At 43.6% G+C, this 13,568-nt stretch overlaps 1 protein-coding gene across 1 annotated transcript in view; it reads right to left on the bottom strand.

Moving 5' to 3' along the window:
* Window positions 1-13,568, bottom strand: part of REC114 (REC114 meiotic recombination protein) — a 433,153-nt gene that overhangs the window by 395,392 nt on the left and 24,193 nt on the right. Inside the window, exon 2 of the mRNA XM_075343567.1 lies at window positions 8,189-8,278. Within this exon, the coding sequence (XP_075199682.1) occupies window positions 8,189-8,278 (90 nt within the window). The remainder of the gene's footprint in view (window positions 1-8,188; window positions 8,279-13,568) is intronic.

Here is a 13,568-nt window from a genome sequence, read left to right as displayed (position 1 = left end):
TAGCAGACATCATGGGGATTTCCCGTGAACGTGTTTGTGTCATTATCCATGAACAATTGGACATGAGGAAGCTATCTGCAAAGTGGTCCCCAAATGTTTGACAACAGATCAGAGAAGAATGCGAGTGAAAACTTCCCGGTCTATTTGTCAGCGTTTCCGGACTGATAAGAACTTCCTGGGATTGAATTGTCACTATGGATGAGACCTGAAGTTATTTCTATGACCCTGAAAACAAGGAGCAGTCAAGAAAGTGGAGGCACAGTGGTTCTCCTCATCCAAAGAAGTTCAGGGTGCAAAAATCAGCCACTAAGGTGATGGCATCTGTGTTCTGGGATAAGGAGGGTGTGTTGCTAGTGGAATACTTTCAAAAGGGTCACATCATCAATGCAAGGTATTGTATTGAACTTTTGGACCAGCTAAAGGCAGCTCTAAAGGCCAAAAGGCGCGACAAGCTGTCCAAAGGAATCTTGTTCCTGCAAGACAACACCTCCGTTCACACTGCATAGGAGACCACAGCAAAACTGGCAGAGCTGGACTTCCAGCTGGTTTACCACCCACCTTATTCACCAGATCTAGCTCCCTCCAACTATCATCTGTTTCCAAACCTAAAGAAACACCTCAAGGGAATCAAATTACACACCATTTGTGATGCCATGACTGCTACGGATGCCTGGTTTAAAGGCACAACCAAAATCCTTCTTTTTGTTAGCCTTACAGAACTTGGAATACCAATGTAAGAAGTGTGTTGACATCAGTGGAGAGGATGTAGAATTTCATCATCCTATCTGGTTTCTTTCTGGGTAAAGCCAAAGTCTTATCAGCAGCCCCTCGTATACATGTTTAGTATCTACGAACTCGTACTGACCTGGAGAATCATATTCCCTGGTCAGTTTTACCATTTAGTAAACATGGTAACTAAAGCCCCAAAATAACACATGTGAAATTGCACTTTTTTGCAATTTCACCACACTTGGAATTGTTTCCCCATTTTCCAGTATAAGGCCCTGTGCGCACTTGCCGGTTTTTGCCGCGGATTTCCTGCGGTTTTGCTGCATGTTTCGCTGCAGAAAATGTTCATAACATCTCTGCAGTGAATCACCAGCAAAACCTAAGGGAAAAAAAAATGCTGTGCGCACTATGCGGATTTTGACAGCTACATGTTTTGCTGCGGGATTCCACTTGTCACTTCTTTTCCGCACGTTGCTGCGGGATTTCACTCCATTGACTGCAATGTAATCGTGAAATTCCGCAGGGAATAACGCAGGCAGCAAATTCTGTGCGGTTCATTGCGTTTTCCTGCGTTATTCCCTCCGGTATTTCGCGGTTCACCTGCGGTAATGCTCATCGCTGACTGCGGTTTGCAGGGAAGTGATGTCATTATGACAGGAAGAGGAAGCGGAGCAGAGTAAACACACACAGATCACAGACACAGACATACAATACACATACATCACACACAGACACAGACATATAGAATACACATAGAAAGCAAACAGAAATATATAAAAAAAAAACACGTAGGCTCCGCCGTATATTTACCGTCCATATTTACCAGGTAAGCACACAGCGGCGGCCCGGTATTCTCAGGCTGGGGAGGGTGAGGGCCAGGGTTAAAGCCCCCCTCCTCCCGCAGCAGAATATCAGCCCGCAGCTGCCCCGGGACTGTCGCATCCATTATGCGACAGTCCCGGAGTGTCCCCGGCTCTTCCAGATTCCGTGATGCGGTGGCTATCCAGGTAATAATGAGTTAAATGACAGCGGATCGCTGCCATTTAAGTCCAGGCTTGATCATGGCAGCGTCTATGAGACAGCTGACATGATCAATCCGTAAGTAAAGTGAAAAAACACACACACACCGGAAAATCCTTTATTTTAAATAAAACACAAAAAAGCCCCTGGTTCACCATTTTATTAACCCCTCCCGAAACACACAGCTCCGGCGTAATCCACGTCCTGCGACGCTTGCATCCAGCCGCGACTGACACAGCGCTAAATGAATGCAGCCTCGCAACGAGACAGCAGAGGTAACCACAGGTCATTTCCCACGGGATGGTAATGTAAACACATATTACCGCTCGGGAGAAATGCAGCGTGTGCTTACTCTATCTATCTATCCCTCTATCTATCTATCTATCCCTCTATCTATCCTTCTATCTGTCTTCTATTCATCTGTCTGCTATCTATCTCAGAAAAAAATGACTTTTTTTCTTTTTTTTTTTTTCAATGTGCTTTATTGCATTGAATGCATTAAAGCACATATACCAACCCGCACGCGGCAAAACCGCGGCAATACCGCGAACAATATCGCGGTAAAACCGCAGCAAACCATGGCAAACCGCATGCGGTTTTCGGGTGCGGTTTGCCGCGGTTTTTTACCGCGGGTGCGGTAATCTTTCAGACCCTGCGGAATTTTCTTAAGAAAATTCCGTTTTCCAGTGCGCACAGGGCCCAATATGGGGCAGAATTAATGGTACAAATCGTCCCACAAAAAAAACAAGCCATTATATGGCTATATTGAAGGAAATATTAAAAAGTTCTGGCTCTTGGAAAAAGGGAAGGAAAAAAATGAAAAACTGAAAATCGCCTGGGGGGGTGAAGGGGTTAAATAGTGTGTCTTATAGTCTGAAATACAGCTCAGCTATGACTGTGGGGCTACTGATTACTCAGGCATATCAGACATCAGTAATTGGTGTGGGAAAGAAGGAGGTGGGTAAAGGAAGGGAAAGCTTGTCTCTTATTCCTCTTTCACACGTCAGTGAAAAACACACACGTTTTTCACTGACATGTTGAAGGTGCATATGGCCCTCCATGTGTCGTGATTTTGGCTCACATGTGTTCTCCGTTTGCTATCTGTGATAGCCCACGGAGATTAGGAACTTTATACTCACCTGTCCACGCCGCTGCTGTCCATGGTGCTGATGTCTCTCGCACTGTTACTTCCGGGTCCGCGTTGCAGTGAATATGCATGAGCATAATGAGCAGGCCTGGAAGCAAGTGACATAAGCGCCGAAGACAGCACCGCTGGACACAGGCGAGTATAGAAATTTATTTTATTTCATAGACACGTGTTTTCTCCGGTACGTGTCACACGGATCACACCACTGTGGGGTTTGTGTGACATCAGTGGTACCAGAGAAAAACGGACTTGTCTCTGTGCGGAACACACAGACATGCGTGTGTGCCGCAAGGACACAGTGTCCCTGAGAAATCAATGATGTGTGTACAGATCCATTGATTTTAATCGGTCTGTGTATGTCCGTGATTTTGATATATAAAAACGCCGATATACGTAGCGGAATCACTGACGAGTGAATGGGGACCTTAAATAAAGTATATTCGTTAAATGATTCTATTCCTTTTTAGGAACTAGTATTAATAGTATTAACCCAAGCAGCACAATATAAAAGTAGATTGTTATGATAAATAGAAAGTAATACATCTGGCCAAGAAAAATGAAGAAAAACAAAAAAGCATATACAGAATGGGAGGAGCAGTGCTAATCAATAGCACTTGTGAAAAAGACTTGGGTATACTAATAGATCACAGACTGAACATGACTCAACAGTGTGATGCAGCAGCAAAAAAGGCAAACACAATTTTGAGATGTATTAACAGAAGCATACAGTGTAGATTACGTGAAATGATTATTGCTCTCTACTCATCTTTGGTCAGACCTCATCTAGAATAGTGTGTCCAGTTCTGGGCACCACATTTTAAAAAAAGGACATCAACAAACTGAAGCAAGTTCAGAGAAGAGCGACCAGAATGGTGACCGGTCTGCAAACGAAGTCCTATGAGGAACGGTTAAAGTATTTGGGAATTGGTTTAGCTTGCAAAAAAGAAGATTGAGAGGAGACTTAATAGCCATCTACAAATATCTCAAAAGCTATCATACTGTAAACAGATCAGCCCTATACTTATTTGCAGGAGGAAAAACTAGAAGCAATAGGATGAAACTGAATGGGAGGAGATATACAGTGTCTTGCGAAAGTATTCGGCCCCTTTGAATTTTTAAACCTTTTCCCACATTTCAAGCTTCAAACATAAAGATAAAAAAAATTAATGTTATGGTGAAAAATCAACAAGTGGGACACAGTTGTGAAGTTGAACAAAATTTATTGCTTATTTTAAACTTTTATAAAAAATAAACTGAATATTGTGGCGTGCAATATTATTCATCCCCTTTAAGTTAATACTTTGTAGCGCCACCTTTTGCTGCGATTACAGCTGCAAGTCGCTTGGGGTATGTGTCTATCAGTTTTGCACATCGAGAGACTGAAGTTCTTGCCCATTCTTACTTTGCAAACAGCTGGAGCTGAGTGAGGTTGGATGGAGAGCAGTTTTCAGCTCCTTCCACAGATTCTCGATTGGATTCAGGTCTGGACGTTGACTTGGTCATTCTAACACCTGGATACGTTTATTTGTGAACCATTTAATTGTAGATTTTGCTCCAACCCAGTCTCAGGTCTTTTGCAGACTCCAACAGGTTTTCTTCAAGAATAGTCCTGTATTTGGCTAAATCCATCTTACCATCAATTTTAAACCATCTTCCCTGTCCCTGCTGAAGAAAAGCAGGCCCAAACCATGATGCTGCCACCACCATGTTTGACAGTGGGGATGATGTGTTCAGGGTGATAAGCTGTGTTGCTTTTACCACAAACATATCGTTTGGCATTATGTCCAAATAGTTCGATTTTGGTTTCATCTGACCAGAGCACTTTCTTCCACATGGCTGGTGTGTCTCCCAAGTGGTTGTGGCAAACTTTAAACAACACTTTTTATGGATATCTTTGAAAAATGGCTTTCTCCTTGCCACTCTTCCATAAAGATCAGATTTGTGCAGTGTATGACTGATTGTTGTCCTATGGACAGACTCTCCCACATCAGCAGTAGATCTTTGCAGCTCATCAAGCGTGATCATGGGCCTCTTGGCTGCATCTCTGATCAGTCTTCTCCTTGTTTGAGATTACATTTTTGAGGGACGGCCGGGTCTTGGTAAATTTACAGTGGTGTGATACTCCTTCCATTTCAATTTGATCACTTGCACAGTGCTTCTTGGGATGTTTAAAGTTGTGGAAATCTTTTTGTAACCAAATCCGGCTTTAAACTTCTCCAAAACAGTATCACGGACCTGCCTGCTGTGTTCCTTGGTTTTCATGATGCTATCTGCGCTTTAAACAGAATACTGAGACTATCACAGAGCAGGTGGATTTATGAATAATATTGCACGCCCAAATTTTCAGTTTATTCTTTTTTACAAAAGTTTAAAATAAGCAATAAATTTCGTTCAACTTCACAATTGTGTCCCACTTGTTGTTGATTCTTCACCATAACATTAAAATTAAAATTTTTATCTTTATGTTTGAAGCCTGAAATGTGGGAAAAGGTTGAAAAATTCAAGGGGGCCGAATACTTTCGCAAAGCATTGTAGATTGGATAATAGAAAAAACTTTTTGACAATAAGAGTGATCAACAAATGGAGTAGGTGCCACAAGAGGTAGTCAGTTCCCCTTCAATGGAAGTCTTCAAAAAGAGACTGGAAAGACATCGGTATGGGATGATATAGTGAATAATACATTAGGTCTCTTTCACACGTCCGTGTAAAAAACAAACGTGTTTAACGGGCCGTGGTGTAGGTGCTTATGTGTGTGCGTGTGTGTGTTCTATGTGTACTGTCCCTCTGCTATCCGTGTGACATCTGGATTACTCACGGACAGCATGAGATTTTATACTTACCTGTCCCCGGCCCTGCTGTCTCCAGTGCAGTGAATATTCATGAGCATAATGAGCGGGTCTGGAAGTAAAAGCAGAGGCAGAGGCAGAGACAACAGCACCGGGGACAGGTAAGTATAAAAATTATTTATTTTAAGTCACCTGTGTTTTCTCCGGTACGTGTCACACTCAAATGACACAGATCACATCAGTGTGTGGTCCGTGTGACACCCGTACTGCCGGCAGAAAACAGACATGTAGCTGTGTGGAGCATACGTGTGTCCATGTCAAAACACGGACATTTGCGCAGACCAATTGATTTTAATGGCTCTACATGCGACCGTCTCTCTGGTACGTGTGAAAACGGACGTCACACATACCGGAGACACGGATGTGTCAATGAGGCCTTAAGCATGGAGTTGGACCAGATGACCCAAGAGGTCCCTTACAACTCTAACATTGTATGATAGCCTAGTAAATCTTTCAGAACAAACTTCAATTACAGTGCCTACAAGTAGTCTTCAACCCCCTGCAGATTTAGCAGGTTTGATAAGATGCAAATAAGTTAGAGCCTGCAAACTTCAAACAAGAGCAGGATTTATTAATAGATGCATAAATCTTACAAACCAACAAGTTATGTTGCTCAGTTAAATTTTAATAAATTTTCAACATAAAAGTGTGGGTCAATTATTATTCAACCCCTAGGTTTAATATTTTGTGGAATAACCCTTTTTTGCAATTACAGCTAATAATCGTCTTTTATAAGACCTGATCAGGCCGGCACAGGTCTCTGGAGTTATCTTGGCCCACTCCTCCATGCAGATCTTCTCCAAGTTATCTAGGTTCTTTGGGTGTCTCATGTGGACTTTAATCTTGAGCTCCTTCCACAAGTTTTCAATTGGGTTAAGGTCAGGAGACTGACTAGGCCACTGCAACACCTTGATTTTTTCCCTCTTGAACCAGGCCTTGGTTTTCTTGGCTGTGTGCTTTGGGTCGTTGTCTTGTTGGAAGATGAAATGACGACCCATCTTAAGATCCTTGATGGAGGAGCGGAGGTTCTTGGCCAAAATCTCCAGGTAGGCCGTGCTATCCATCTTCCCATGGATGCGGACCAGATGGCCAGGCCCCTTGGCTGAGAAACAGCCCCACAGCATGATGCTGCCACCACCATGCTTGACTGTAGGGATGGTATTCTTGGGGTCGTATGCAGTGCCATCCAGTCTCCAAACGTCACGTGTGTGGTTGGCACCAAAGATCTCGATCTTGGTCTCATCAGAACAGAGAACCTTGAACCAGTCTGTCTCAGAGTCCTCCAAGTGATCATGAGCAAACTGTAGACGAGCCTTGACATGACGCTTTGAAAGTAAAGGTACCTTACGGGCTCGTCTGGAACGGAGACCATTGCGGTGGAGTACGTTACTTATGGTATTGACTGAAACCAATGTCCCCACTGCCATGAGATCTTCCCGGAGCTCCTTCCTTGTTGTCCTTGGGTTAGCCTTGACTCTTCGGACAAGCCTGGCCTCGGCACGGGTGGAAACTTTCAAAGGCTGTCCAGGCCGTGGAAGGCTAACAGTAGTTCCATAAGCCTTCCACTTCCGGATGATGCTCCCAACAGTGGCGACAGGTAGGCCCAACTCCTTGGAAAGGGTTTTGTACCCCTTGCCAGCCTTGTGACCCTCCACGATCTTGTCTCTGATGGCCTTGGAATGCTCCTTTGTCTTTCCCATGTTGACCAAGTATGAGTGCTGTTCACAAGTTTGGGGAGGGTCTTAATTAGTCAGAAAAGGCTGGAAAAAGAGATAATTAATCCAAACATGTGAAGCTCATTGTTCTTTGTGCCTGAAATACTTCTTAATACTTTAGGGGAACCAAACAGAATTCTGGTGGATTGAGGGGTTGAATAATAAATGACCCTCTGAATAAACTTTTCACAATTTAAAAAAAAAAAACAAAAAAAAAGCTGCAGTGCATGTCACACTTCCAGGCTGATCTACAGTCCAAATGTCACAATGCCAAGTTAATTCCGAATGTGTAAACCTGCTAAATCTGCAGGGGGTTGAATACTACTTGTAGGCACTGTATATAAAAGTCTTATTCCGTGATAACAGACCTGTTTCATTCTTGCTTAAAACACATTATATACTTGAAATAGATGAAGAAATTGGATATCATTCCTGAGCACTACAGAATCATTAGTAGTTCATTCATTACATTGCCACATGGTCACACCGATGTTTGACCTGAGCAAATGTATTACACTAGCTTCAAATGCACACCTAACCGTGTCAAAATAGTAATGATCCATGCAAAAATTGACCTAAATTGCATGATTTAAAATATCCAGAATACTTTGGAAATTCTTCCATTGTACTTTCGAAGTAGGAAAAACATTATATCGCATATTTAATTGTTATTGGGAAATTAAAAGCAGGAACTACTGAGACACAAATACCAGAAGACTTGGTTTACTTACCAGCAGTGTATGTCTTTGGGAGATGAAAAAATGACCCATAGATAATATAGTTAGAGAAATAAACCCGGATTCTTCATTTGACTCATACACCTAGAAAATATAGAGATTTTCTTAGTACGTCAAAACTTAAGCAGTTATTAATTTTTATTACAATATAGTTAATTGGGTGAAATCTTTGTTCTTACCGTAAAATCATTTTTTATTGGAACAAGGAAACAAAACACTCTAGCTATAAAACATGCTACTAGGATGCTAACTTTGAGTACAAAAAGAATTGTAAGCTCCCTTTCAGGTCATATCTTTAGGCACCTTTATGTTTAGGCACCAGGCTAGTCAGTTTGTGCTAAGTCAGTATGAACAAGAAACCGACATGGAGAAGCCACTGGGGCATTAAGCACCATAGAATATCCTAAAGCAGTCCCGGAAGGTGGCATCACCTGAAGTAAATGTGTTGGCCTTGCACAACTACAGCAGAAGTCTGAATAATGATGTCAGACAACCCAGAATGCCTCTTCAGGCCTAATGGAAAGGGCAAACACCTGAAAAGCAGGGCACTTTGGAGTGATAGAATTCCATGATTAAAGCTAAACATCAGACTACTGAAGACCTTTTGAGGCACGCAAACTTTTGTAAGAACCTTGGAAGCACAAAGAGAATCTGATATGCTCCTGCAGGTGAAATGAAGCGGGACCCTGATCCGTATGAAGGGAGAAATATTTGCAGGAAAATCATACCAGCTCAGGTATCTTCCTGACGGATGTAAAAACCTTTCCAGAGTAGAACCCTCATAGTATTAAACAGAAAGAGGACTAAGAAATGTAGAAAAAAAAAACAAAAATAAAAACAAACCACACACACACACACACACACAACAAAAGCAAATATGTTCCAAGCGTCTGCTGTGATCAGGAGCAGCTTTCTCCTATGGTTAAGCCTTTCAACACTGAGTGAATGAATAACAGTTGTCTACGTCTGGCACATAAACCTCAGATATGTCTTTACCATGGTCCTCAGCCCAAATCAGAGTTGGGGAGCCCTACCACATTGCTATTTGGCTGTGAGTGCTCCCTTGATAGTAAACCTAGGGAGTCACTTGTCAAATTGTTGGTCTGAATGCGGATGGGATGACCCTGAAAATGAGCTATAGGGTACGGTTCCACTTGAGTATGACTCGCGTGAGTCTCGCATCGGCATCACCCGGCACGGCCGCTTACTCTCCTGAAAAGAGCGGGTCGGCTGCATGTATTTACATGCAGCTGATATGCTCATGTCCAGAGAACGTCAGGCCGTGCCGGGTGATACTGATACGAGACGCGCACGAGTCACACACAAATGGAACTCCGGCCATACAGTAAAAGCAAGTTTAGGAGAAGATGTTCCTAAGTAATAAAAAGCGAATATACTCATCACTATTAGTTGGAGTCCATTTTGGTGAAGTCTGAGTCAGTATAGAATGGACCGACTCCTAAAATATATAATAAATTGGGTACAGCGGTTCAATGCAGCATGTGGTGAATATTTTTTCATAATAATTTGGGAAAGTTATAAAGTGTCCTATAAATGTCTGTTCTATTCCTGATCAAAGGATCTTGGCTTTTAGTTGAGATTAATATGTGCTGCACTTCAGCTACATGATATAAGTAGCGAAGCTCCTCCTCTACAGATAAGGGTAAAAACAAAGACAAAGAATGTCTGCAATCATCTCAGAACTGCTAGAGACTCTGGAGTGAACAGGAAAGTAGGATTAAAGGTAAGTAATTTTTAAAGCAAGTCTAAACTTTCAATAAACAGCAAAATGATCCTTTAGATTTAGATGATCTTGTTGAAGCTGCTTCACATCTCTCTCCTATTTACCACATGTGCTAAGTTGTGCACACGCTGCAGCTAGCAGCAATTGCTTGAGCTTAAACCCTTTCTTGTAGACATGGCCAACCCTCAGGTAACACTAAATGACGTTCAATGGACACAGGTGGCTGAATTAAAGGAATTGCTTGATCACCAATTTACAGTGACTAAAAAATTACAAGCTGAGGATTTAACGCCCAGCATTTTCATAAAAGGAGTAAAAGAACTTGCTATTTTGCCTGCCCCAAAAAGGAGGTTTCATCGCAGATGGCATTGCTGCGTCAATGAAAGGGAGAGAGACAGTGCTATTAGAAAATAAAATTCTTCTGGCAGCTGTGCATGTGGACCCAAGTCATCGGATATTGCTGGATGATCAACAGCTAAAAGAAAAGAAGCTCTGACAGAGGTAGCATTTAGGATGAGTGGGCTACAGGACTGCCAAAAGCAAGAGGAGTTTGATCCTGTCAGTGCTACTGCTGCCGTATCTTCAGCCTCAGATAAGGAGTTTAATTTTGAAAAGTTTTTGGATGGCATTGAGTAGGCAAAGTGTTGACGCAGGAAAACAGATTCCACTCCCGTAGCAAACAGAGTGAACATATTTCAGCAAAATTGTTCACTTGCTCTCGAAGAAGTACAAGAGATCAACCGTTCATCAAAACTGTCTGTGCATGAGGCAATTCCTTTATACCCTGAAATTGTTAGAGATGTTGCCCATATGGTCACTGCTTTGCCACCAAGCCAAGTTACTGTAGAGAGGTTGTTCGCTAGCCTTAAAATAATTAGGTCAGATTTGAGGCCATCTACGAAGGAGGAGCTGATTGAGGCGATACTATTTCTCAGAACAAATTCATAGACTGCACAAATGTTATTCCGTACATTTCTGTTGAAAACTTTTTTTCCCCACTTACTGCATACTGTATTGCATGTTTACAATTTATTAAAGTTTTATGTGTTCTAAACTTGTATTCCAATAAATATATTTTATGTTCTATTAAAACAGCTTGATTATTGCATCATAATAATGATTAAGCGCCTCATGTTACCATTTTACTACAGTGTAATACTATTGTATGTACTGAGGATTTCGATTGCGTTAGGGCAATGAGAACCAGAGACGAGTTCTTGGTGCAAAAGACGTTTTATAATATGTAACCGCAATATGTGCACAGAACAGAATACACACAATAATATGTAACCGTAATATGTAAACAGAACAGAATACACACAGTAATATGTAACCGCAATATGTACACCGAACAGAATATACACAGTGGAACATAAACACAGTAAATACCTGCCGGGTTCAGAGCAAAGGGGAATTCCCGGGGCCGCGCACTGGACTCCCCCAGGGAGACCGCCAGAAGCGAACCCCTATACAGGGGCTGTCCGGCAATCACCCCAGAAGGCCCAAATGTACAGCAGCCGGGACACAAAAAGGGCAACAGATATAGTCCAAAAAATGTCCGTACGTGATGTGAGTCCTAGGGTGGATATGAACGGAAGGGACCGGGCAGAAGTGCCGACCAGAGACGGCAGACAGAGTCCGAGCACAGTTGGATGAGAGGTGAATCCAGAGCTGGTGTCAGGTGTTTCAACCGGATCCAAACAGCAATCAGGCGATGAGAGCAGCAGGGCAGGAGTACACAGGAAGCAGTATACTCAGGCAACAAGACTAAGCTTAGGGGCGGACTTTTAAACAGATGAACAGGAAGTAGGGCAACAGAACAGAAAACTCCATGTTAACAAAGGGCAAGATCCTTCAAAAGAAAACTGGAAATCCCGGAACTCTGACAGTACTCCCCCCCCCCCAGAAACGGCCTCAGGACGGATCAGGGCCAAGCTTGTCCGGGTACCTCCGATGAAACTGAGCAACCTTCCGGGGCGCTCGGATGTTACCCACTGGTTCCCAGGAATCGTCCCCGGGGGGAGTACCCCTGCCAACGTACAAGATACTGAAGCCGATGCCGATGGAGCCGGGAGTCAATAATGTCCTCAACCACGAACTGCTCCTGGCCATCAACCATCACCGGCGGAGGAGGAGGCACGATACGACCATGAAACGTATTAGGAAAAACTGGTTTTAGCAGAGAAACGTGAAAGACCGGGTGTACCTTTAAATTGTGCGGCAACCTCAGCCGACAGGCCACAGAGCTCACTATCCCGGTGATCTTAAACGGACCAATGAATTTCTGCCCCAGCTTCTGCGAAGGAACACCTAATTTCAGATTTTTGGTGGATAACCACACCGAGTCCCCTACCTTATACATGGGTGCCTTTTTCCGGTGAGTGTCTGCCGACTTCTTGTAAAGCTCCTGAGCCGAAGCCAAAGAGTCCTTTAAAACCTCCAGATTCCGTCGTAGCTCCGTCAATCTGTCCTCCACCGCTGGCACCGAAACCGCCACCGGTGACCTAGGCAAAATTTTCGGATGGTAACCCAAGTTAGCGAAAAAGGGCGTTACCTTAGTGGAGCTGCTCTGAGTGTTGTTATACGAGAACTCCGCCAAAGGAAGCAGCTGCAACCAATCGTCCTGCAGATGGCTGACATAACATCGTAGGTACTGCTCCAGGGTTTGATTAGTCCGTTCGGTTTGCCCATTTGTCTGGGGATGGTATACAGAAGACAAACAGACATCAATATGGAGTGCCGAACAAAACCCTTTCCAGTACTTAGACGTGAACTGCACGCCCCGGTCAGAGATGATCTCATCCGGTACCCCATGCAATCGAAATATATTCTGGATATCCAAATCCACTGTCTCTGCGGCTGAGGGAAGACCGGTACATGGAATAAAGTGAGCAGCCTTTGTCAACCGATCCACCACCACCAAAATGGTATTGTTACCGCCTGAGACGGGCAACTCCACATTAAAATCCATTGAGATTGATCCCCAAGGGCGAGATGGTACGGGTAATGGTTGAAGGAGTCCTGTAGGAGCCACACGAGGGACCTTGCACCGGGCACAAACCACACATGAGTGGACATAGTCTTTCACATCCTTTAAACAGGTAGGCCACCAGAAAAAACGACTCAAATTCCTGCGTCTTCTGTACCCCCCTATGACCTGCCAACACGGAGTCATGGACCAACTTGAGAACCCGAAGTCTTACAGCCTCCGGGACATAAATACGTCGCTCTCTCAACCACACACCGTTCCAAAGGACAAGAGTCACATCATTCGGGGGGGCAGCAAGAAATACGGCACCATCATAGGCCAGCTTGATGTCCTTCCACAAGTCCTGGTCCCGAATTACTCCAACAAAATTGGCATCTGATAAAACGGTCTGAGACGGGGTTCCAGGCACGGAGTCCATGGCGTGGATTCAGGACAAGGCATCGGCTTTCCCATTACGTGACCCTGGACGGTATGTAACGATAAAATTAAACTGGTTAAGGAACAGGCTCCAACGGGCTTGCCGTGGAGACAGGCACCTGGCAGATTTAAGGAATTCTAGGTTACGATGGTCTGTGAGAACTATCACTTGTTGCGCTGCTCCCTGTAAGTGGTGTCTCCATTCCTTAAAAGCAGAAATAATC

The sequence above is a fragment of the Anomaloglossus baeobatrachus genome, chromosome 4 (assembly GCF_048569485.1).
Source record: "Anomaloglossus baeobatrachus isolate aAnoBae1 chromosome 4, aAnoBae1.hap1, whole genome shotgun sequence".
Classification (NCBI taxonomy): Eukaryota; Metazoa; Chordata; class Amphibia; order Anura; family Aromobatidae; genus Anomaloglossus; species Anomaloglossus baeobatrachus.
The sequence above is the reverse complement of the archived record's forward strand: the minus strand, read 5'-3'. Positions and strand labels throughout refer to the sequence as shown.